We start from the raw sequence: 25,693 nt of genomic DNA on the forward strand, positions 1-25,693 counted from the left end.
AGGGCCTTCTGCCTCTGGCAGCTCTGGGCACAGACAGAGGTGCAACGAGAGGGACTGAGGCCATCTCTGGGAGCGTGGAGTGCTCCCTCTCCAACCCGCTGTTGATTGCCTCCCTTGCTTTAGCAGTTATGAGACAGCAGGGGAGCTGGAAATCCTTGGTCCACCTACCCTACGTAGGGTGGGCACCCCACGGGCCTAAACCAATACCTTGTCTTCTCAGGAGGCCTCTTGTCCCTTATCCTGAAGGCTGATAAAGAAGATCTTTCTCTGTGCTGGCTCATTAAGGGCCATGGATAGGGGGTGTGTGTGTCTTGGGGAGAAGGAGGTCTGGAGTTTTGAGACTCTGGACTGCATGGTTGGCCCTGGCCCTGTGGGCCTTGAGACTTATTGCTGGAGGCATCTGGGCTGGGGCAGCAGATGGCGCCCCATACCTTCCCTTGTAGAAATTTGGTAAGAACAAGGGAAGTTCTCAGAGACCTCCCACCCAGCTTTACACTCACAGTATGGTCTTAGTGAGTCATGGACGCTGCTCTGGGAGTACATGATTAAAGTGTGTCTCCCACACTGGCCTGTGGCCCTCTCTCCATAGGGGCACGTGGTCATCCTAATGTCCTCAGGGCCCAGTAGCAGGTGCTCAGTGAGTGTAGAATCAATGCAGGCAAGATAGAAGGGTGGATGAATGCCGAACCCCTCCTGGGAGATACTGGGAGAGAACTGGCCTGCTGTGAGGAAGCTATGAACAGTTCAGTCCACACTCGTCCTGTCCTGTCCTTGGGGGCAGGGACAGCAGAAGCAGCCACAGGGGCAAAGGCCTAGGAGCACCAACCAGCTGTGAGACCCCTGCCGTGAAGCAGTGATGTGGACTTGAATGGGTGCAGAGAGGGACCCCAGAGGGACTTGGCCGGGTCTATTCCTCTGCCTTTCCCCGTGAAAGGGGGCCAAGGATTCCTCATGGCTGTCTGTCTCTCACTCCCCACAAGCCTGGGTCAATCCAAAGCAACCCAGGAGACAGCCCACGACCTCTAGGGCTACGGGGCCCAATAGAGTAGGTACTAGCCACACAGCCATTGAGCTTGAAAGGTGGCTAGTCTAAACTGAGATGAGCTATAAATATAAAATACACACTGGATTGTGAGGATTTAGTACAAAAGAATGTAAAATATCTCATTAGTAATTATTTCATATGAATTACATATTTAAGTAGTTGTATTTGGGTCTGATAGGTTAAATAAAATTATTAAAGCTCCATTCAACGTGTTTATTTTTACTTTTAAAACGTGCGGCTACTGGACTTACATGTGTGCTTGTGCCTGATGTCTACCGAATACTGCTGCTTTAGACGCACAGGTGTCTCGACCTCTCCGGCCCCACACGTAGCAGCTGGGTCAGCTTTCAGGCGTGGGTGCAGCAGCAGGGCTCCTGAGTCACTCTTCTGGACCAAGGTGGCCAGTGGACGTGGCGTGATGCTGGCAGAGGGAGGACCGAGAGGGAGGACCGAGAGGCTGGGGTGCGAGCCCAGGGCAGTTGGCCAATCAGGAGCCCCAGGTTCACTTCCATGCCTTGGGCGTTGTGGTCACAGAACCTTGGATCTGGAGATAGCCTTGGGGGCTACTGCCTACTGCACCAGCGACGAAACGGGGTGATTCTTGGTGTAAACAACTAAGTAGGTGGTTCCAGAAGCTAGGTTCCAGGAGTCCCAATTCCACCCCCTTCCCCAACTGCCCGCCTGGGGCTCTCGGAGGGGGTTCAAGACCCCTTCCTACTCCGCATAGTTTGATGCATCTTTGCACATGTCTGAGCCTTTTCTGGAATGCTTGTTGGCCCTTCCTTCTGTCCAGCTGCCCTTGACCAAGCAACCGTTTATTCTTCAGGTCTCCATTTCCTGGAAGCTCTAGGATGGCAGGATCCTCGTGACGTTCGGTATACAAATCCAGCATGCTGGCAGGATGAGGTATATGGTCAAGATTCACTGGTGAATGAATGAATGGTATCTCTTCCTCAGGGAAACCCGTCCTGAATGCCTCCCATGCCCCAATCAGCCCAGGCCTCCGTGACTCTCTGTTCCCTCATCGTCTGTGTCTCTGCTGGACTCTGAGCTGCCCTGGGGCAGGGAAGGTGGTGACACTCCTAACACCTTCCAGAACCCGGCACCAAGCAGGTGCTTAGGCAATCATGAATGAAAAACAAATCTGGGCCAGCACCTTCCCTGATGGAGGGACAGATGCCCCAGGTTCTCCGCAAACCTTCCCGCTGTCCCAGGTAGGTGGCTCCGGGCGGGGTGGGACGAGGGCCGCAGTCCTGCCGGTGATGCAGAATTCCACCTCTCACCACACTGCGGCTCTGAGTGCCTCCCTCATCCGATCCGAATCCCGGTGGACGCTGGATGCCGACAGGGAGGAGCAAACGAAATCCTGCCCTTGAGCAGAGCCCCCGGTGCCTACGGAGCGCTCACTGTGAGCGTCACTACAGGACTCCTCTGGAGGTAGCACTAGGTCCCACGGGACACACAGAGCGCACTGATTCACCAAGCCTGCTGTTGGCTGTGGGGCGTGGACCCCTCCCCCTCTCAGCGCAACAGAGCCTCACACCAGCCAGCACAGAAAACATTGCTTTATTAACTGCGTTTGCCAACACACGAGAGGTGCAAAGGGCTCCTTGAGACACTGGCCCTGGTGGCGGCCGGGGTCTGGATACCCCCATGAGTGAGCAGGACAGGATGGGGGTGGGAGCTACGCAGCAGCGGTAACACAGAGTCATGCAGGGCACGTGGGCACTGGCCGCAGAAGGCGGCCGTACATTCTATTGCTCGTTAGGGGGAGCGAACATGGACGATGTACAAAAAGGAGAAATAGGTCTTTGCGTTAATGAAAAATACATTTTTTCTCTACAAAGGAATCTTTTCTAATACAAGAAAATAAATATTGCAACATAAGCCAAAAATAATTTAAAATTGCTCTTTTCAATATATTTTCAATATTTCTCTTGTATATTAACAAATGGCACATCACTTTCTTTGAAACAAGGACAGAAGGTGTCGCCTCCTGTGACATTCATATCATCCCCCCACCCCGAGTCATTGGTGGAGCACAGAGTGTTTGTGTGTCTGAGGGACAAGGTGGCAGGAAGTGCCTTAAAGAACAACCAAAAAGTCCCAGGCTCCAGCCCTGGCTCTTTGGCCAATGTGGCCAGCTGGGCCAGGGGTGCGGCAAGTGGCCTCCCCAAGGGCCTTGCTACAGGCATCCAGACCATTCTGCAGAGCTCTGGGCACGGGCAGAGGTTGGCCACATCTGGCAGTGAGCAAGGAAATGCCAAGTCCAGCTGCTGCCAATGTCTGTTAGTAGTGGGCAGTTGATTCTCTAGAAATTGCCCCAGCAAGTCCCACAACATGCCCATACACAACACACAGACACGCAAGCACAAGGACACAGGAGATGTGCCCTGGCACAGACACATCTATAGTCCGGCGCCCATGTCTGGAAACCTCGGTGACTTCTCGAAGGAAATCGAGACCCTGACATTACAAACGCTCACACTGTCACGAAGTCAGAGAGCTCATTTAATAAAATAAAGCCTTCTACTTTTCTTCTCCTTACTCACTTTAAAATACATTTATGATCCATAAAAATACTTTCCTTGCACCTTATCCTTTTCTCACTGTGATGAGGGGAAGGAGGAGCCGTGCAGCCAGACTGGGAGAATGGGGAATGACAGAATGAGTAACAGAGCAGCTTCTCCCTCCAAGAAGAGGGCCAGTGAGTGGGGGCAGATGCGGTCAAGCAGGACCTCTGCCTCAGCCTCTGGCCTGCAAAAGGCTTCCTGCCTTTTTCCCTGCTTCCAACCTCAACGCCAGGGGTGGCAAAGCTGTCTATACAGTGGGCAGTAGACCAGAGAGAGTGAAGCGGCTGTGGCTAATGGAGGAAATGACAGTGGTGGGGACCAGCATCCTTGTCCTCCATGTAGCCTTGCTGGGCGTCCTAGAGGTGGACAGCTGCCCACCAAGAACAGCTCTAGGGCCTGGCCTGGGAGTGAAGGCCCCCCACTTCCCTCACCAGCTAGCCGAACAGTTCTCTGGGCCCTGTGCAGGACACAGCGCCAGGGAGAGTCCAGTCCAAAGGCAAGAGCCAACACAGAAGAGAATCTAGAGGCCAACTTGAGCAGAGGCCCTCTGAAGAGTGTGGGCTGCCCTGCCTGACCTACCCAGACCAGACCCTGGCCAGCCATGCTGCATTTTCTGCCCTGTTCTCTCTTGCCCCCGGGGAGCCCAGAGACTCTGCCTCGGGACCCATGAAGGGGTGAGGGGGCAAGTGCTGAGTCTACTGGGCCCAAGCCATTCCTGGCACCCCACCTCCACCCCCCACCCCCGGCAGAGTTTGGTTGTTCTTTAAGCTCGTCCCCTGGCTTCCTGTGAGGTCAGACCGGGCAATCCAGCACAGACAATATTGTGACCCAGAGCACAGAGAAGGGAGGAGGACTGTTCAAAGGCAGTAAACAGAGAACGGGGTTGGGCCACTGGTGCGGACACTGTACTGGCCGTGACTCCCAAGGAGGCAGGCAGACTCAACTCTACACGGTACCTTGTGCCATCCCAACGCCCAGAATCCTTGAAGCCCGCGCCGAGTCCACTCCAACTGGACCAATTTGCCCGATCTTCTGAACTGAGTCCTATCTTTGCTTCCTGTTTTGCTAAAATTCACATGAAACGGAGTGTCGATGACAATGCCACTGTCGTACCTTGAAAGTTCCGGAGTCAGGGGTGGGTGGTCAAGCTGCTCCCCATCCCGCTGATTTGCGTGTTGTGTATTTGTGTCGGGGGGAACCACATGGTGAAGACTTTTTCCATGCTGGTTTTGCGGTCAGCCTCTTCCCCTCCCCCCACCCCCTGTGAGTCTCAGAGTTTGGGAAAACTCGCAGTGGGCCCAGCCCAGGATCTGAAATCCAACAGCTGGTTCCTGCTTCCCAATTCCAACAGTTCAGCGGCAGAACGGCATCCTCTTCCAAGAGCTTGGGCTCATCTCCTTGGCTGTGTGCAATGAACATGTCTCTACACTTTGTTGCTAAAGAACTCCGTTAAAAAAAAAAAAGTCCAAGTGACAAGTTGTCAGGTCCAGGCTGTGCTGTATTATGGTCAAAATATTCTTTGGCATCCATAGAATGATTCGACTGACTCACTGGACTTTTGCAAGGTTCTTGTTGGAGAAGTTCTGGCTTCACCAGTGGCGGAAGTGACCCAGGAGTAATTCATAAAAGAAAAAAAACCATGTATTCACTGAATTCCTTTTTTGATTGTTCCCTGAGCTATCACCCTGGGGCCACTCCACTTAAACTCTTCAGAGCAAACACCTGGGACCTAGAGGGTGGGACGGAAAAGGCGGCAGGTGGGTTGGTGGTGGGGAGAGGGCACAGCCGGGAGAGGGGGTAAAGGCTCACGGGGACAGAGGACCCAGGAACATCCCTCAAGACTTCAAACTCGGCCTGCCCCAGGCCCCGGGATCCCACTGCTTGTTGGAAGGAGGAGTTTCCAAAAGGAAACCGAGGAAGAAGCTCGTCTCTTAGCAGGACTGGAAAATTTGAAAAGGCAAATGGTCTGGTCTGGTCAGGTCAGCTGTCTGGGAGAGACCAGACTTCGGCCAAGACTGGCCCCAAAGGAAGGAAGGAAGTTGGAGCCCCAGAGCAATTCTCTACGTGGGTGAGTCTGAGCCCCACGCCCCTGTCTGGGCACTGGCCCTCCCTTGCAGCCCTCCACCGGCACTGGCGGCTGGCTGTTTGGGAGTCCCCTGAGTAAATGGCACAGCTCAGGAAGGATTCTAGGAACCCTTTCTCAGAGCCGCCGGGCTGGGCACTGGCAGGGGTGGAGCAACAAGGGAGTAGAGGGTCGCGGGGTGGGCGGGCAGGCCTCAGATGATGTGGGTTGATCAGGAACAGCTGTGGTTCCTCTGGAACCAGCGGGCCCTCTGCGCCCCCTCAGTGCTTTCTTGTATAAGCTCGTTGTGCTTGTGACAGTGAGTAGACTCTGGCTGGGTATCACTTATTATACTTCCTTGGGGATCAGTGGAGTGCAGCAGGACCCCCCAAATGGACCCCAGTGGGATTTGGGGGGCAAGGCGGGGCAGGCCCTGGGCTGGCCCATCTGCCATGAAATAATGCCCAAACGACGGTCTGTGTCACCCAGTGGCAGCGGGCTGGAGTCCTGAGCTCTTCTTCGCCTTGCCTACATCTAGCCAGGAGCCCAGCGATGCCGCACGGGCCAGGGCGGGGCGCTGCCGAGGCAGGGATGGTGCACAGGACCTGAGATGGTCCCTGCGGCCAGAGCCGTGGAAGGAATCCTACTGTCCTAGGCCAGCACAGAGGAAAGACGACAGTGTGGAATTCAAAACTCTCTCTATAGTAAAAATAAAACCACAACAGAGTGGCAGTCTCAAGGGTCGGAGACACTCAGCAGAGATTGGAAATGGCAGTTGTGACTGGGCTGAGGCCTCACGGGAGGACCAGGGCAGGGCCCAGGATGGGGTAGGGGTGACTTAGGAGGCCAGTACCCCCATGCGGACCACCTCCTCAGTCCCTGCTTCCCGGGGAGCCCGCTGCACCCCACTGTCCTCAGCTTCCACATCTGAGTCGCTCATCTCCCCATCAGAGAAGTAGCCATCAGTCTCAGTGTCAAAGTGTAGGCTGACCTTGGGCCTCTCGGCCACAGCAGAGGGCGGTCCTGTCCCAGCATCAGGCCTGGCACCTGGCGATCTCCGGGCTCCCTTGTTTTCACGGGGCAGTCGGAGCCGGCCCAAGGCCTTGGGGCTCACTGTAGGGCCAGGCACTTGGACATTCGAGTCGGCAGCCATTGGGGCTGCCTCGTCCAGGGTGTCGGGGGCCAGAGGAGGGGGGCTCTCGGGGGCTGCCGGGATGGGACAGTCCCCAGCTGCAGGGCTAGACGGAAGGTGGGAAGGCGTTCGCCGCGTTGGTTTCCGGGCCACTGGCCCTTGCCCCCCCTTGCCACTGCCTGCATCCTGGCCCCAGGGCTTCTTGGGGGATTTGTCTGGAGTCGTCCGTGAGCCAGGCCCATCCTGTGGTGGCTTCTTCTTGGCAGGCAGGCGGGTGCGGCCCCGGGCTTTCCTGGCAGGGTCCCCGGGTCGCAGCGAGGGGTCCCGCATGAAGCTCAGCAGCGTCTCCTCGTCTTGTAGCAGCTCCTCTGACAACAGCCCCGGAGCGGGGTCTTCGCGGTGCCCATTGTTCAGTGACCACTCGCTCATGGCCATGTTCTCTGCTGTGATCTGCACTGACTGAGCCAGCCAGCTGTTGAAGAAGGTGCCATCGATTGGGAAGGAGGTGGACAGGCCTGGCCGAGGGAGGAGAGAGGAAGCAAGTGAGATGCTCGCAGGTGTGGGTCCTGCCCTCTCAGACCTTCCCCAGTAGGCCACGGTGCACCTGGCTCCCTCCCTCCCTCTGTGCCAGCCCCCACTGAGCCATCTTGATTTGCTGATCCCTCCTGCCAACACCATGGAAGAGGAAGGTCCATACCATATTCTCCTTTCCCCCAGATCAACCTACTCCCAGAACTGGCTTCATGATTTGTGGTACAGAATGCAAAGTGAAAATGTGGGCTCCCTGTTCAAAAATTATTAAGATATTTCAAGGTGACAAGAGTAGAGCATTAAACCAAGCAAGAGCCCTTTGAGATAGCACAAGTACACACCCGTGAAACCAGCTCTGCCCACCACCCACGTCCTGGGGATGCAGGGGATGGGGAAGAAAGGGAAACGCCCTCACACCACCAGGGGGCGCTGGGTTTCTATGAGAGCTGCTTCCAAAGCAGAGAAGCTGGATCAGAGTGTCAGGCGTGAATAGGGTAGCAAAGTGCTTCTGGTAGAAGGGGGTCTGGGCCAGCAGGTGATCCTGGGCCTCTCTTTTGATACCCAAGTGGTCCCCTTCTTGAGAATGATGGAAATACAAGATGACCTGAGGCCTCTCCTGGAGGTGAGGTCTGGAAGACGTCACAGTCATCCCTGAGAAGTATTCTAGGGGAAGCATGGAACACCCTGACAGACAGAGCCCCAAGCCAGGGGACCCTCACGGGCTGTTCTGCTTAATGCGGCAGCAGTAAGGAGTCTGTGAGTGACGACGGGCTGGGCCAGTATCTGTGGCCACTCTTTTGGGTCTCTCTGGGTGGCTCCAGGAAGGCTCCCTGGTGCCAAAGGGAAGGCTCATTGGAGAAATTCCAGCAGGGTGGGACCAGGATGGAGAATTCTGGCAGACCCTCATCTCCCAGCATAGGGCTGCGTTCTGGAAGGGCCTCGATGGCCTAGGGGTCCCTTGAGGGCCTCCAGAAAACTCTGGCATCCAGGACTCTGGCTAGGGGAATGTGCGTGCAAGTTCCTGAGCACCTGGCCCAGTCTCCAGGTGTACAAAAGGGGAGTTTCTTGGGACACCAGACAGGACTCTGAGATCCTACCTGGTTTCCTTTATGGTGAAAAGGTGTGAGCACCTGGGCACGGTAGGGCCTGGTTAGCCTTTTGGGGTTCCTACTCTGTGCAACGGAGGTGCTGGTAGACCCTGGCCATGTCCGCCAGGCCAGTGTGGCCACTCACTCACCCAGCTGCCCCAGGACTGAGTCGGGCCCCGCCTTCACTTTCTCCTTCTTCTCGGGGCTGCCCTTCGGGCCCTCACGGCCTTTCCTTTTTGAGTCGCTCTTCTTGCCCTTTGCTCTCCTCCCAGACCCCTCTGTGCCAGGGAAAGAGAGAGCAGGAGGGAGGCAGTTACCCGGAGAAGTTCAGCCAAAACCAAGATCACTTCGGACCATCCTAGGAGTTCTCGCTCACCTGCTCCTCACCTTCCAGGTCACCTTGCCCTGCTGAGAGGCCCCAGGCTCAGCGCCATGGGCCCCTCGGATAAGTGGGGCTCTTGTGAGTCAGGGACAGCTGGTGGGGACGAGGAGGTGGCAGGTCATTGCCTACTGCTGCCCTTGAGTGGCTTGGGGAGGACACAGGGCCACGAAGAGAGTGGAGGACACCCTGTAGGACCTGGAATGCAGGCTGATCTACATGCCTATAGATTCAGAGGCAGTCCTGGTGGGTGGGAAGAGTGGGGAGGCGAGTGGCCAGGACAGGGCCTTTAACGCCAGGCTGCGAAGCCAGACGGGAGGAGGTGGACAGAACACTGTCAGAGGAGTTGAGAGACATGGGTTCTAGTCAAGTCTCCTGCCTTGGTCTCCTGATCTGCTCTTGAGGCCACACAGTAGATGGCAGACTCAGGGTGCACACCTGGCCCTCATATCCTTCTGGTCCCTGACCACACAGTAGGGAGCCACCGAGAACACTGGAACAGGGGAGGACATCTGCAGGGAGAGGCCCAGCTGCCAGAAATCTCCTAGCTTTTCAGCCAGAGGCTGGCACGCTTCCCAGATAAAGCTTTACGAGGAGGTTGAGGGATATGCAATCTCCCCAGCTCTGCTGCTAATCCCCGGGGCAACCTCAGGCCGGACCTCAGAAGCCTCATCTCTGACGTGGGACCTGTGCCTATACACTTTGGGGAGACACTTCTAAGGTTCTTACTGCCCTCAGGAAAGTCTGAGCTCTTTGAGACCACAAGACCTTGCATGTCTGACCCCAACAACCCCCCAACCTCACTTGAGACATCGTCCTTTTGCCCCAGTGGCTACTAGGCCAGCCTCCTTCCCGTTTCTCAAAGAAGATAGGCTCTCACTTCTAGGATTCCAAATTGTCCTGTGCTCCACCTGGTTCAGCTCACGGCATAAATGTCACTGCCACTTCTCCAGTCCTCTGGCCAGAGAGGCCTCGACAATCTGCTGTTAGCCCGTCCCGTCCCAGGGGCCAAATGTCACAACTCTGAGGGCATCAGCTTTAGGCAGAGGCAAACTTCTTCCCTCCAAATGGCCTTCTCTGAACCAAGGGCTGCCTGGTGCTGCCACTCAGGTCTACGAGCTGCCAAAGTCCCCAGGCTCAATGTGGGGAGAGGGCCCTGGCTCTTGCCCTTGTTTCTGGAATCCTCTACCTAAGGCTACTACACGCCTCGCCACTTTCTGTCACCCTGATTGTGGGGCTCTCCTCTGCAGCCGGACATGTGGCCACAGTGAGGTCCCAGGAAGCCCGATGCATCTCCAGAATCACCACTGCTGTGAAGCCACCTGATACTTCTGTCCCTGCGCTGGCGTCAGCTGCAGCCCCTTGGGAACCACTTTCCTTTACCTTTCCAGATGGTGAGCTCCACAAGGACAGGAACTCTATCCATTCAGTCCATGGCAGTGTGCCCTGCGGTGCCCGGCACAGAGCCTCGCAACTTGTCTACACTCAGTTAATGCTTGCTGAAAACCATCAACAGATAAGAGGGATCCTGGAAAGCTGACCTCTGCATGGACACGACCTGGCCTGAACCAGCACCTGTATTTGGCAGGGCTGGTTTCTTAGGCCAGAGTGGGCTGTGATCCCAAAATGCACAGGAGGCAGCGTGGCCGGGGTGAGGGTGGGGCAGTATCAGGGGCTCAGTCCTTCGTTCCGGGGGCAGCCCAGCAGCTCTCGTTCCCCTCCACTCCAGGCCCAGCCTGACCCAAAGGCTGAATTGGGAGTGGCAGCTCCTGGCTTAAAATCTCTCTCCATCAAGCTACGTGTCATCCAGCATTAGAGCGCCATTTTTTGAGTGTAGCATTGCCCTCCTTACCACGCGCACACTCTGGGAAGGGCCCTGTGTCTGGCAGTATCCACACAACTAACAGACAACAGCGGTGTTGAAGCTTCTTTGCCCTTGATTTCCAGATCTGTTAAGTACATGTGACGACAAGAGTTTAAGAAGAAAACAGAAAAAAGCTGCTGGTACAGCATCTAAATTCTATCAGATGAGGTCAGAGGAAAAGAACATACAGGTCCCTTTCCCATCTCTGGGGCAGCTGCCTGATTCAGGAACCACATGGAGGCACATGGGTTCAGGGAAGCTCACCAGCTTCCGGCCCTTCCTGCCGAACACCAGCCAAGAGCCACTGTTCACATGCCATCTACTCCTGAACCACAAAGGCCCTGGAGCTACCTAGGTGTTCCCAGTGGACAGAAAGCTCCCTCAGGACAGGACCGATGCCCACATTCCCATCTCTGGCTCTTTGTCAACCAACACACAACTAGGGCCCTGGAAAGTCCCATCCTGGTCTACTAGTTGGTTACGGAGGGTCTGTGAATGGGCCAGCGGCCCCTGGCTCCATGCACATGCCCCACCAGGCCCTGAACACACACCCTCGTTGGGACCCAGCCCCTTCAGAGTGTGCACACTGAGCGGGAGGCTGGCGGTGCGCAGGGAAGGCGTCTACCTCGACACAAGTCCTGTTCAATCAGCTCCATCTGCAGGTGGAATATCTGCTCCTGGAGTTTGCAGATGGCGTGCTTCGTTCTCTCGCGCCTTGTCACCATGTAGCACAGATTTCTAACCTGAGGAGACGAGAGAGGGGTTTTCCACTTTACTCACGGGTGGTCACCCCTGTCCTCCCAGCTCCCGGGGGCCACCGCTGCCTAACCTGCCCAGGACATCTGGGAACCAATTCCCAAGCTCCGAGTGAGTCCTCAGCCCTGAGCCACATTTCTCTGGTCCAAAACACAGGCCAAGCACAGCCTCGATCCTGTGGCCCCCACTGAGCCAGAGTGGGCAGGGAGAGCTCTAGTGAGCTCAGGCTGGTGACTCCACCCGCCTCCTCTTGGCCTTCACTTCCCAGCCCAGTCTGCCATACTGCTCCTCAAGGCCTTTCCAGTGTGGTTGCCCTGCCCTACATATACAGTGCCCCAAGGCTCTCTGGGACCTAGCAAGGTCACCAAGTCCATCTCTCCACCTCCTGTCCAAGGCCTCTTTTTCAAAGACATTCCTCAGCCATAAGAACCATGGCAAACCCAACTCCTGTCCCAAGACACAAATGGCCAAGGGACACAGAGCAGGGACACCTCCAAGAGAACAGCTTCTGACCCAGCCGGGTCCTGCTGCAGCCGAGCCATGACCACGAGCTGCACTAGGACCTGAGCCAAGCCCACACATCCTCTGGCCAAGGCCCCTATTCCACATGGCTATGTCCCCATATGAGACAAAAGTCCTCAGGGGAAAGGGTAGGGGGCCCTCCAACTCCCTTCGGTCAGCTAGGAAGAGTGTCTAGTGCCTGGGAGACCAGCTTGTTTAGCTCATGTGACACAGACCCACTCTGTAGCTGTTCTGCAGGCGCCTGAAGCCTGGGCCATGTTGCTCCCTGTCCACCTGGCACTCCTCCCCAGCGTGTCATCCCCTCACCGCTGCTCTCAGAATGGATCACACCGCTGGGGCCAAGACCAAGCCCCCTCCCTCAAGACATTCCCTTGTTCTGGCATCGTCTTCAGCTCAGGTTGGAGCCTCAAAGCAGGGACAGCTGGCCAGAAGCTCTGAGCTGAAATTCAGGGTCCCACCAGGCTAGTCTCTCTGTCTGCGGTGGGGTTCTATCTTCAAAGCCGAGTGCAGGCTTCATGTCCTTAAGCTGCCTAGAGGAGACCCATGGGTTCCAAAGCCCCTGCCTATTGTCCTGACCTCCATTTCTCCCGGCCTGGGGGATAGCTGTGATCACACCTCTCTGCAGACATGGCCATCCTCCCCTTCCTTCCTGAGCCTAGTAGTGAAAGGGATTCTAGAATGCCAGGCTCTGCAGAAAGTCTATGCAGCACTCCACACTGCTGTGTGCACCCAGCCTAGACCATGGACGCAGGCCATCCGAGGCCCACACCTCCCTAAGGGGCAGCCGCCTGGCCCGGCCTAAGAGCCCTCGGTTCCTCTCAAATCCTGGACTTCCTCAGGACCTCATCGTAACCACACATCCCTGAGCACCAGCTGTGGCTCTGGGAACTCATGTGATGTTGGGCTCTGGGCTCAGCAGAGCGCAGTGCCATCGGCGAGATCCCTTTCTTCTGAGGGCTTCCTGCCTGGCAGGGCAGAGAGAGGCAGAGCAAGTACTGACAGCACCGGGCAGCCCTGACCCAGACCTGGGGTGGTGAGAAGGCTTCCTGCTCAAAGGGGCCATCAGGCTGAGTGCGAGATGATCACACAGCAGGGCACATAGTAGGCCAGATGGGAGAGGCAGAGCGAGGCCTTGTGGCTAGCGTGCCTGGCTTGGCCTGACTGAGCCAGGCTGAGGCGATCTGGGGAGGGACTTGGCTGGGGGCGGGGCGGTGTGGGGTGTAAGTGCTGAGACCCTAGAGTCACCCTTCAGGACCTAGCTCCCCCTCACTTGCCCCCAGAGCCAATCTTTCAGTGTACCCCATCGGTCCCCGGTGAATGTACCTCGTTCCCATCAGCTCCCTCCACTTTTTTTTTTTTTAATTTGACACAGAGAGAGACAGCCAGCGAGAGAGGGAACGCAAGCAGGGGGAGTGGGAGAGAAAGAAGCAGGCTCCCAGCGGAGCAGGAAGCCCGATGCAGGACTTGATCCCAGGACACTGGGATCAGGCCCTGAGCCGAAGGCAGACGTTTAACGACTGAACCAGCCAGGCGCCCCAGCTCCCTCCAATTCTAGTCACCACATCGGTTCCACCTGGACAGGCAGGCATCCTGATCCCTCTGCTATCTCAGACTGTCTTCTTGAAATGTAAATCCCCTTCGCCTTAACACCTCCACTGGTTTCCCTATGGGGATGAACAGTGGCCCCTGGCAAATGTCACGTCCACGTCAACCTCAGATACAATCAGTTAAGATGAGGTCATACTGGATATGAATGAGCCCTAAATCTAATGACTGGTATCGCTATAAAAGGCCATGTGAAGATGTATAGGAAGAATGCCATGTGACAACAGAGACAAAGATGGAATCAGGGGTCTACAAGTCAAGAAATGCTAAGTAAGCGTTGCTGCCAATCAGAAGCCAGGAGAGAGGCCTGGAACAGATCCTCCCTTAAAGCCTCTAGACAGAATCAACCTGGCCAACATCTTGACCCTGGACTTGTAGCCTCTAGAACTGTAAGAAGACATATTTCTGTTGTTTAAGGCTTTGAGTTTCTAATGCTTTGTTACAGAAGGCCTAGGAAACAAACCCAGCTTCTTTCCTGTGACACTTAAAAAAAAAAAAAAAAATCAGAGCCAAGTCCAAAGCCTTGCCCAATCTGACCTCCCACAGGCCCCTCATAGCCCATGTCCCACAGCCTTCCAGGCTCAGCTACACTTCCCTCCAGTCCTGTCCTTTCTGTGTCCAACCTATTTCTGTCTGGGGGCTTGGTATATATATTCAAGGCTCTTCCCAAGGCTGGACCTTAAAAGGCCTTCCCTGTCCACTGCATCCAAGCAGCCCAACATTATTCTCCCTGTATCCAAGTCCGTTTCCCTCCTGGCAGTCACGTGGCCTAGTGTGCGTGGAGAGGGTGGGGATGAAGAGAGGTGGGCAGAGTCATGGATACTTTGGAGACCTCAAAACAAACGAATCAACATGTCCAACCTAAAAAACAGATCAGTCAAGGTCTGGCTTTTAAAAACTTTCCCAAACACGTCATTCTCAAACTTTACTCTAACACTAATTTCTAAAGATGAAATGAGGCTCAGAGTTGCAGATGTGCCTCCCAAAGAAACCAATACGTTATCACTTCCTATTAAAATACAGACTTTTTTCGGTCTTTCGTCTGAAACTTTACAAAAAGTTTTCTTAAGGCAAACCCAAATGAATTCCCGACATCAAGATCTCTTGGGTAGCTCGTTAAAAACACAGATTCCCTGGGGCACCTGGGTGGCTCAGTAGGTTAAACATCTGCCTTCCTTCTCTCCATCCCTCCTGGGATGGAGCCCCACCTTGGGCTCCCTGCTGGGCTGGGAGCCTGTTTCACCCTCTCCCTCTGCCTGTAGCTCCCCCTGCTTGTGCACTTCCGCCCCGCCCCCCGTCATGTGGATAAATAAAATCTTCAAAAACAACCCTCCCCCCCCAAAACCCTACAGATTCCCAGTGGGGCGCTTGGGTGGCTCAGTCAGTTAAGTATCTGAATCTTGATCTCACCTCAAGTGTTGGTCTCAGGGTTGTGAGAGCCTACTTAAAAAAACAAACCAACCAACCCACAGATCCCCAGGCTTGGGGGAGTAGTAAAGTCTCTGGGTCCTGTACACATCTGATATAGCACTACACAATCTGAGAATTACTGCCCTTGGCCAGGGGCCTCCAAAGTGAGCTGACAGGCTACTGAGTGAGATAGTTCGTCACAGCATAGGAAGACGACATTAAAACATCTGCCGGTGTGTGTATGTGTATAACATATATATATGTATATATATACACACACATATATATATATACACATAAAAGATTTTTTTAAAAGATGTTATTTTATTTATTTGACAGAGAGAGCAAGAGAGCACAAGCAGGGGGAACAGTAGAGGGAGAAGCAGCCTCACCAAGCAGGGAACCTGATGCGAGGCTCAACCCCAGGACCCTGGGATCATGACCTGAGCCGAAGGCAGACGCTTAATGACTAAGCCACCCAGGCACCCCTAAAAATTTTATTTTTAAGTGACCTCCACAGCCAGCGTGGGGCTTGAACTCAACCCCAAGATCAAGAGTCACACCTCTACCGAACAAGCCAGCCAGGCGACTGAGCCTGGCCAGAGTGGGTGTATTTTTTGATCCTGTTAGAAATTCTGATTGTGTCTGCTTCATAAAATGCAGTGGTAGATATGAATGAGACATGAAAAATACAACATATTGCAGGTAAATGCTCAATTTTTTTCCTGATAAGGTGCACTACACAATCAGTGGTATCTGGAGGCTCTTGCTATGGAAGATAGGAATGCTTCCTCCCGTGAGAATCCCAACAATGCCAACATACTGTGGTTGATACACTGGTCACAATGTGACCCCTTGCTCCCCCCCTCACCCTGGAACCATCAGCTAATTCTCTAATTTCTCTCAAGACTGTTGGTTCCATAGTTAATGGCTACTGAGTGTTGCAGCATTCCTCTTCTGTGACAGCTTTTGGGGACCAAGTGTTGATATCAGCCTAGCAGGTTCCTTACACTGTCGTCATTGTTTTTTCTGATTATATACATAAAAAGTTCTCTTAAAAAAAAAACCGGAGTGAGGGGTGCCTGGGTGGCTCAGCCGGTGAAGTGTCTGCCTTTAGCTCAGGTCATGATCTCAGGGTCCTGGGATCGAGCCCCACATTGGGCTCCCTGCTCAGTGGGGAGCCTGCTTCTCCTTCTGCCTCTGCCCCTACCCTCCCCACCTGTTCTCTCTCTCTCTCTCTCTCTCAAATAAATAAATCTTAAAAAAAAAAAAATCAGAGTAAAAAAATGAATCAAGTAGCAAAGTCCCCGCAAACTAGGGATTGGTCATAAAAGCAGGCTTTCTATTTTGACGAAGTTGTTGTGGTATCCTCAAGTTTTACAGATGGGGGTGAGGAGAGGGGAGGGGCAAGGAGGGCTCCCGGCAGGTTATCTTGAGCTAGACTGAACTAGTGTTGAGGTATCTGTGGAGACTAGGGAGGTTGTGGAGGGAGCAGGCTTGGACCTGGGTGTGTTGGGCATGAAGATGCTGGAGCTCAGAAGGGAGGTGTGAGCTGGACCAGCCTCCTGATGGGGAGCAAAGCCGTGGAGCAGAGCACCAAGAGGTCAGCCCAAGTGTGGTGAACTGATGATCCCTGGGGCCAAGGAATACTCACAGAGGGAGCAGGAGAACTGGGGTATGAAGGGAGGATGTGGTCAGAGTGTCCACAAGAAATGTATTTTAAGACCAAAGGTATGTCTGACAGTGGCCACCATGGCTGAGAAAGCTAGAGGATGAGGTTGGAGAAGTGGCTACTAGATGTAGGGAGATGGAAGCTTTGGGTGGCCCTGGTGGATGGTTCTGGAATATGGCAGGAGCCTGGCCAGAGTAGGAAGCAAGGACATAAGAGCACTGAGGGAGGACAGGAAAGGATAGATGGGAACGGGGGTGGTCAAGGATCCCATGACTAGAGGGACACTGGGAGGGAGGATATGCTCTCGGAGATGGGAGAAGGTGAAACGGAGAGAGACTGAGCAGGCATCAAGGCTGGCTGACAGGAACCTCAGTGGGGTTTACCTGCTGCTCAGCACAATGGGATTGCTACCAGGTGAGGCTGTGCCAGGTATGTGGCCTTCACACAGGGGCAAGGGCCTGGGCAGCAAGCCACATGAGGTGGGGCCGAAGAAAACGGGATGGTGAAGGGTGGGAGCTGGGGGCAGAATGGCGCAGGCAGACAGGAGGCTGTGGGCAAGCAGGGGGATCTGAGGTTGCAGGGTTACTGATGAGGCATCAGGGAGGAGGGTGAGGTGGTAACCAGGTTTCAGTGGGGTGAGGACACGAATGGGCTGGCAGCGTCCTTGGGATGGGAGATAGAGAGGTTGAGGGGTTGTAGTTCTGACGGCCAAGGCTACCCGGGACAAGGTAGGCTTCGGTGGGAGGCCAACGAGAACACAATCCAGGCACTGAGGACAGAGGAAATGGGGTATGACCAGCTCGATAAGGAAGTGGGTGGGTGGTGAGTGTGGGGGAGGGCAGGCTCTTCTCTGTGGGAGAGTATCACAAATGTGGCCTTGGGGTGATCCCACAGATCTATCTTCAGGGAGGAGGATGTGTGTGTCTGAGAGCTGCCCCCACCCTCCCGAGTCAGGTCATGCTCTTGAGTAAACTCCTGGTAACCAGATCCAGAGCCACAGGCATTGAGCCCTGCGGAGCCCAGCCGCCAGCTCCGTTGCTAGGGGACACCAGTCGGCGCCGACAGGCTGCTCATCAGCACTGCAATTTTTGTGTCAGCTGTGAATAACTCTGGAAGCCAGCAGTGGCCGTGCCTTCCTGAAGCAGCCTGCTGGGGCCAAGGTCTGTGGCTGAAATTTTAGGAGAACATGTCTTCCAGGCTGACCATAAAATGGGACTTCAGGCTAGTGGTGGCAGCGTGGCCCTGGCTTCTGCTTCTCTCAGCAAAACCCCTGCCTGGATTTGGGGGACACGGCAAAGAGGGAGGATGCCCTGTGATTCCTCCCCAGGTCCTCACCCTGGGCCTACACTCTCAGCCCTCCACGGAGCTCCCTCTCCAAGCCTCCCACTCTTCTAAGAGCCAGACGGCAACAATAACCGTGATGAACAGCAGAGGTCACTGTGCTCCTACCTTCGCTGTGACTCCAAGGTCCGTTGGCTCCTTATTCCCACTTTACAGAAAGGAAACTGAAACTCAGTAGGCAGAGAGCTGGGAAATGCTAAACTGGATGCGAACCCAGGCTGTCCAAGGCTTCTGTCTCAACCTCGACCCTGCCTCCCTGATGGATTCGGCCCAAGCTGGCTGGGTGCCCAGTCAGACGCTGGATCCTTTCGGCCGCTGGCACTGGGCCATGGCCGGGCCACCAACAGTCATGGGTCTTTGCAGAAAGCCTCCCCTGTGGCAGAGCTCTCAGTCCTGCTCACTCACTCAAGCCACCAACGCGTGGCTGTGAAAGGCCCTGAGGCTAGATCCAGAGGGGGTCAGGCTGGCACATTCTCTCCTCCGCCTGCCAGGGCTGCACACGCCCTCGGCTTGCTCTCGGCTGGTGCCTGCCAGTCCAGCTCAGGGGCTGCTGGAGAAGCAGCATTTTGATGGGGCCCTCCCAAGCCTTGAGAAGATGGTCCTGCCTCCTCTTCCAGGAGGATGAGTGGGCTGGTTCACGCCTGACTTTGGAGGGCTCTGTCCCCCTGCCAGAGGAATCTGCATGGCAGCTCTGGTTGCCTGAGAACCTGCTGGCATCCTAGCCCTTGATCTTGGTCCCTGGCCACAGCTGTACCAGCTGACAATGAGGTCGAGAGCTTGGGGGGGACTGATGAAGGGATGCTTTTGCTCAGGCAGTGGACAGAACAGGAGGTTAAGCCAACAGCTCTCCTTAGGACAAGCCCTCCCCCCCATTCAGGTCCAAATTCAAGTCAAACCCTAGAAAACAGACATTCCTCTCAGGCTCCCTGTCACTCATCTTCCAGAGCCCTCGTTCTCTCCTCTGCTCATTAGGGCCAGGAGGAGCTACACTGTCTCTTTTTCCAGGATGATGATTAAGTAAGCCGCCCCGCCCCCTGGCCTCCCTACACTGCCTAGCCAGAGCCAGGCCATGCGCCGACCAGCACAGACCCGAGGGAGGTCAGACTTGAGGGGTCACTTGGGTGTTTGCAGTGGAGACCCCAAGGATGCAGACTCGGGGGTGGCCCAAGGACAACTCTGGAGGCAGCTCTGGTCTCTGAAAGTACTGCATGTCCTCACGTCCCTGATGCCACTGCCCCATGAGACAGGACGCTGGGCTGCCAGGAAGTGGTGGCTACAATGTGGATGGCCTTGCCCTCTGGCCTGGCTGGAGCCAGGGACATCAGCTGTCCCCTCTCTCCGCCTCCCCCTTCTGACCTGCTGGCAGGCCGGCTGCCAAGCAGTAAGCTCCCTCCCAGGTCAGCGGGTCATAGGAGGAGGCTGACGGAGATCGGGCAAGCCGGGCCCAGTTTCAGCGCCTCCACTTCACGTTCCCCGCAACACAACACCTGCCAAGCTGTTCTACCCATTTTAGAGACTTGCCAACAGAGATGGACCTAAGACAAGCAGCTGCCTCAGGTCACACAAAGCCCCCTGAACGTTTCCACCCAGGGCTGTCTCCTAACAAGGCCTGAGGCAAGGACAAGCATGTGTCTCTGGAACCCTCAGACTGAGTGTCCCAAAGAGGAGAGGCCAGAACAGCACCTGCGGTTTAGAGATCATCCTCTTTCATTCTTGGGTTGCCTCCAACTTGGTGGTAGTACTTTATGCACTGGACAAGGGCGTACCCCACAGAAACTGGAACCTCCTCACTTCTTCTCTGGGGGAGTAGGAGGGACTGGAAGCTTTCGAGGGCCGCCCCCCATGCTCTAGGAAAGCAACTCTCACTATCCGCCAACCACCATAGCTCACCCCAAAGCCATGGTGTCTCCTCATCTCACTCAGCTCCCAGAACTACCACTTCAGACCAAGCCAAGACCCCCTGTCTCCTAGCACACAGCTGGGGGGTTAGGGCCACCCATCCACTGTAGGCCCCATTTCCTTCTCCAGGGTGAACGTTTGGAAGCTGCAGCCACAGAGGGACAGTCCTGGCTTAAAACATTCCGCAGCTTCCACACACATCGTGGCCCATGCACTGAGCTTCCTCCTCCTACTCCACACAGGCCACCGGGTCTCCAGCCCACCTGCATGCCCCCATACTCCATGTTAACACCTGTCTTTCCTGCCCTGGCCCAGCACATGCTTGTTGGGTTGATCCAACTTGCTGTGAGTCCCAGTTTTTCCCTGGCCTCCGATTCCAAGCAGAAGCTCATGTGCTGGGAACAGGCATGGCCCATGGAGGCCAAATGGGGCCAGAGGCCAGTAGAAGCTGGAAGCCTGGGCTATGCCCCAGCTCTGATGCCCTCTAGCCTCAGGACCCTGGCAAGGCGCCCACCCTTCAGGCCTACAAAAGGGCTGGGACAAGAGGGGCACAAAGATCCAAGGGCTAAATGCTCCCCTGTTCTGCACAGTATCAGACACCTCCACCCTGTCAGAGAACGGGAGGCCCTCGGCCCCTTGGCCAGAGCGTACCGTCAGAGTCCTGGAGAGCCACGGCTGCCGTGGGGCAGCGTGTGGGGGGCAGAAAGGCTCCCGGGATGCCCACCAGGCATGCTGGCTGAAGGACGGTGGCAGGGGCACTCACCCTCTCCAAGTCCTGCCGCAGGTGTGTGAAGAGCTTGAGGCGGCGGTACAGGACATCCTGCTCCTGCTGGGCCAGGTTGTCCACCTCATCGGTCTTGGGGGTCAGCAGCGGCTGGTTGGCGTTGGCTTTCCTCTTCAGCTTCCAGTACTGGTAGATGAAGTCAACCAGTGCCTCGGCCAGTTCCAGCCGCTCAGCCACCTCGGCCGGCTCCACCAGCTCGTAGAAGTCCTCCTCCAGCTGCTGCAGCCGCTGCTTGCGCACGGTCACCTTCTCCAGGTCCTCGCTGGCCGGGCTGGGCTCCGCGGGGTCAGAAGTGGGCTCTCCCCGAGGGCCCCCGTCACTGTGCTCCTGGCAGAACGACTTGAACTTGACCTCATCGTTGTCTGCTAGGATAGTCCGCATTTCCAGGCCATGGTCAAAGGCGCACGTGACGTGGAACGCTGTGACGCAGGAAGGCATGGAACACTGGAGGGAGAGGAGGGGAAGTGTCAGGCATGAGGGGAGCCCTGCTAGGAGGGAAGAGGTTCCACCGAGAATCCAGGCTGCTGGTGAGACCCGACCTAAAATGGCACGGACCCCCAACATTCTGTGGGTATGGAGGGAACTCTAGTAAGTGGGAAGGAAGGGGAAACACTGGGGGAGCCGGAAAGGAAATGGGGTTCATCACCACATATGTCCTGGGGAAATGAACAGTCAGGTGATTTGACAACCTTGGCTTGGGGATAAGTTGCATTACTGTGTGGGCAAAATGACTTTGAAACAAGAGGCATCGAAAGAATGAATCTGGTGATGGATCACTGCCTTGTTTCTGCAACACGATCTAAGATAGGGAGTCATGTGTGTCCTCTGTCTTCTGAGAAGAGGGGCTGGAAGTGGACCCCTTCCTTCTCTTCCCCAGTTGGCAGCGGGGACCAACTCAGGGCCTGCTCCTCTCTCCTAGCCTCGGATGATCGCTGTGGGCAGCTGATAAATGTCTCAGCAATACCTCACCCAAATATTAATGAACATTTATGCTGCACTCACAAAAGTCATTTTTGAAGTCTTAAAAATGGGTGGAGGCACATCTAGTGTTTGCAATGACAACTGTTGCTAGAAAAATGAGGAAGACAAAGAATGACCCCCCACTTTCCAACCCAAAGACCAGCAGCATCACATCATCTGGGTACTTGCTAGAAAAGCAAATTTTCAGCCCATTCCAGATCTTCTGAATCAGGACCTCTGGGGATAAGCCCGGCAATCTGTTTTAACAAGCCCTCCAGGTAATACTGACGCACACCAGAATTTGGGAACCACTGCTGTGGACAGACTGGTACAGCCCTGCCCTATAGGGGGAGGGCCTGTTAGCTCAGCTGGAGGAGAAGTGTTTCCTGCCCCTCCCACATGTTATGTTTGACATCAGAAGTGAGGTCACTGTGTTTATTAACCGCACAGACAGTTGCTCCTGGGGGAAAGCCAGGGTCTTTGGCACTGCGACGGTATGGTGAGCCTTTGCTACCAGGGCCTTTACCCCATGCCTAGAGGAACTAGGGATGAAGAATGCCCCTCACTGGGGGTTCTGAGTCTGGCTGCGGTCCCAGGCCTCCATGCCCCTGTCTGTAGCAACACGAATGGGGTCAGGGGGAGGGTGGTGGTAGCTGCTTGTTTTCCGGAACGTCCCAGACCCACCGCTCTATGTGGCTGAGCCGGCATGAGCTCCCGGGCAGCCACGGGGTGAAGGGCCTCGTACCTGGATGCAGGTGCCTGTGCACTCCTTACAGAGGTTGCAGGACAGAGCCCAGCGGCTGGCTGGGATATGCGAGATCTTGGTGATGGGCTCCATCTTCTCCGGGCACCCAATGCTGACCTGGGCAAGAGACAGGGAGCTGCATCAGGCTTCTCATCCCCAGCTCACCTCTAGGGATCCCCCAAATGGGAGCCGTCTGCTGAAACCAGGCAGCAGGCGAGCCCCTGAGCCCCAAGACCTTCCTGACTATCCCAAGCTGACCAGTGAGTGAGTGCGTTTTAGTTTGCTCACCTGTGACTAGTCTTGTTTGTGACTGTGTATGAGAGTGCCCATCAGTCTGTGTGACTGAGTGTGTGTGTGTGCCCGTGGCGGTGTGGGCCTTGAGGCAGGGAAGCTTCAGAGTGTGTGTGCATGCAGACGCACGCACCGGTGAGTACATGCAGCATCCCCATGTCTCCGGCACCTGACCCCTTCGTTACTACCACCTTCGAAGTTCTTATTAGAACATGTGTTTATTTAGGGGCGCCTGGGTGGCACAGCGGTTGAGCATCTGCCTTCGGCTCAGGGCGTGATCCCGGCGTTACGGGATCGAGCCCCACGTCAGGCTCTCCACTATGAGCCTGCTTCTTCCTCTCCCACTCCCCCTGCTTGTGGTCCCTCTCTCGCTGGCTGTCTCTATCTCTGTCAAATAAATAAATAAAATCTTTGAAAGAAAAAAAAAAAAAAAAAGAACATGTGTTTATTTAGTTTCTGTTTCTGGGCAGCAAGTAAAGGCCCCAAGGCAGCACTTCTTCTCCTCTGGGGCCTGCCTGGCCAATGGGGATGTGCTTTTGTTTAGCCCTGCCCATCCCTCCTACGGGGACAAACCAACAGCCACACCTAAGTCTCCTGGGCACAGCCCACCCCTCAGCCCCAGAGGGTGCATCTGCCTGCCCATGCCTGAAGATGGAAGAAGGGTTCCTGTGCAGAGGTCCTGAACCAAAGGGCCCCCATGGTGGAGAAGGGTCCTTGCAGGTTTTGTCTCTGTGGTGCCCAGCCCAGGGTACACTCAGGTAGTCCCAGCTTTCAACAGGCTGCTCTGGGAGCAAGACACCACTGTCAACACAACCACGATCACTACAGAAGCCTACAATGGGGGTCCCTGCAAGAACCTTCAGACTGGGGGCGCCTGGGTGGCACAGCGGTTAAGCGTCTGCCTTCGGCTCAGGGCGTGATCCCAGTGTTATGGGATCGAGCCCCACATCAGGCTCTTCCGCTATGAGCCTGCTTCTTCCTCTCCCACTCCCCCTGCTTGTGTTCCCTCTCTCGCTGGCTGTCTCTATCTCTGTCGAATAAATAAATAAAATCTTTTTAAAAAAAAAAAAAAAAAAAAAGAACCTTCAGACTGAAAGCCCACGGAGGGCCACCTGGCTTGCCTGCAGGCACGGGGAGCATCAGAGGGGGGCCACATTCTGAGTTGGGGCACACAGAGGGCCTGGGGCAGAAACTCTGGTGAATGGCAGCATTTCCTATTTCAAATAGAACAGGATGTCCTTCCAGGAGCCCAGCGCCCTGCTGACTCACTAACTCACGGTGGGCCTAGCCTGTCACTCATGGTCCCCCTCCACATAGACTCAGACCCAGGCCAACCCCTCCATCCCAGCCCACCATCCACTTCTAATTAGCTTTCTGCCTAACTGCCTTCCTTTTTTTTTTTTTTTTTTAAAGATTTTATTTATTATTTATTTGACAGAGAGAGAGAGACAGCCAGCGAGAGAGGGAACGCAAGCAGGGGGAGTGAGAGAAGAAGCAGCAGGCTTCCAGCAGAGGAGCCCGATGCGGGGCTCGATCCAGAACGCTGGGATCATGCCCTGAGCCGAAGGCAGATGCTTAGACTGAGCCACCCAGGCGCCCCTGCCTGACTTCCTTTTAGGTCAGCTGGCTTATTTTTGTTTTAAGCAGGGAGCCTGACTTTGGTTGGAACCACCGCTTGGGTTTGGAAGGACCCACAACATGCTTCCCCCTCTACTCTGCTGCCTGACTTTGCTCAGCTGTCAAACCTACCACCTGGATCCCCCAGGGGCCCATAATCCCACCTACCCATGGAAACCACCACCTGAGTTCTATCTAAGTCCACAGGCAAAGCTGTCTGTGGGTTGTTGCCCCCATTCTTCTCAGGTGCCACGTGCGACATACCCCTTTTTATGGAGGCCCGTCACCTTCTTTCCCAGTGCTCTGCTCCCTGGGCTCTGAGCTCCATGCAGACCCACTTCCCCAGGGCCGCCCCCCGCCCTGATATGCCCACCTCAGGAATCCACAGAGCGCAGCTGACGTGCACCCACTTGGTCCCGCTTCTGGTGGGCTTCAAGGCTCCTCCTCTCTTGGGGCAGAGCAGGCACTTTGGCTGGACACCCAGGGCACACGTCCGGCACAGCCAGCTGCCCGTGGGCACCTTAAGGATCCCATAGCATGCCTGGGGAGAGAGCAGGGCGGTCACCATCGACATCTGGCCAGGAGTCAGCTGCAAATGGCCCCAGCCCCAGCGTGGAGCTACAGAGCCCCACTGTGAGCAGGCTCTGCCAAGGAGGCCTCCACAGGGATTCTAAGGCAAAGACTCCAGTCCTCTGCGGAAGGGCTCAGCTCTGCCCTCTGTTGGGAAGAAAGTCACTTTGGCCAGAGGTTCCTAATAAGTGTTGGACTTCAGAAGTGTCCATGAACTCCTAGAAGTTGGACACAAATTTGGGTCTGTATGCTGCCTGAGGACAAGGCCCTGAGTTTTCTTTTTTCAGAGATTTGTGAAGGGGACTCCTCCTAGTCATGCCTGGGGCTTATGAACCTAAGAGCTACCAGGTATAAAGGATATGAATGAATGAGGAGTATACTGCTTCTGAGCTCCCAGGAGTTATTCCAGCAGCAGTGGCAAGGAGTTGTGTGTGCGCTCAAAGTCAGGGCTAGACTGGGTCCACTGGATTCCAGTCAAGTCTTCTGCAAAGACGGCCCAGAGATTCTCCGAACCTGGGAGGTTTGGGGCCCAAGAATGGGGGGAGGGGCATGTCAGACAACATGCCTGGTTTATAAGAGTAGTAGTGGTAAATACGTACAGCCTGTACTACACTGTTCTAAGCAAATAACTCCTAGGAAATAACTGAATCCTCCCAACAACTTATTTTTATTTAGAATTGAGGAAATAGAGGCCCAGAGAGGTTAAGAAATTACCCAAGGTCACACAGATTGGAAAGGGCAAGGCCACAATTTGAAATCAGGCAGCCTGGCTCCAGGCTTTGCTTTCCTTTATGGCTGTGCGGCTTCTAAGTCCAGGTGGGAGAGGAGGAGTAGGGGGGCAGGGTGT

The 25,693-nt window shown here is 55.3% G+C and overlaps 2 protein-coding genes across 9 annotated transcripts in view; one reads left to right on the top strand and one right to left on the bottom strand.

Moving 5' to 3' along the window:
- The window catches only part of SAR1B (secretion associated Ras related GTPase 1B), a 43,851-nt gene extending 40,919 nt beyond the window's left edge, over window positions 1–2,932 (top strand). Inside the window, exon 8 of the mRNA XM_040622440.1 lies at window positions 1,872–2,932. The gene's annotated coding sequence lies outside the window, so the exon portion shown is untranslated. The remainder of the gene's footprint in view (window positions 1–1,871) is intronic.
- The window catches only part of JADE2 (jade family PHD finger 2), a 52,734-nt gene continuing 29,636 nt past the window's right edge, over window positions 2,596–25,693 (bottom strand). For 7 of the 8 annotated variants that reach the window (XM_040622437.1, XM_040622432.1, XM_040622436.1 and 4 more), the window contains 6 exons: window positions 24,650–24,817; window positions 22,369–22,485; window positions 20,643–21,107; window positions 11,300–11,417; window positions 8,581–8,709; window positions 2,596–7,327 (listed from right to left, as the gene is read on the bottom strand). In XM_040622437.1, the coding sequence (XP_040478371.1) occupies window positions 6,519–7,327; window positions 8,581–8,709; window positions 11,300–11,417; window positions 20,643–21,107; window positions 22,369–22,485; window positions 24,650–24,817 (1,806 nt within the window). In that variant the 3' untranslated portion in view covers window positions 2,596–6,518. The remainder of the gene's footprint in view (window positions 7,328–8,580; window positions 8,710–11,299; window positions 11,418–20,642; window positions 21,108–22,368; window positions 22,486–24,649; window positions 24,818–25,693) is intronic. The other variant, XM_040622439.1, reaches the window with a different exon arrangement.

This window comes from Ursus maritimus, unplaced genomic scaffold, assembly GCF_017311325.1.
Source record: "Ursus maritimus isolate PB19 unplaced genomic scaffold, ASM1731132v1 scaffold_5, whole genome shotgun sequence".
Classification (NCBI taxonomy): domain Eukaryota; kingdom Metazoa; phylum Chordata; class Mammalia; order Carnivora; family Ursidae; genus Ursus; species Ursus maritimus.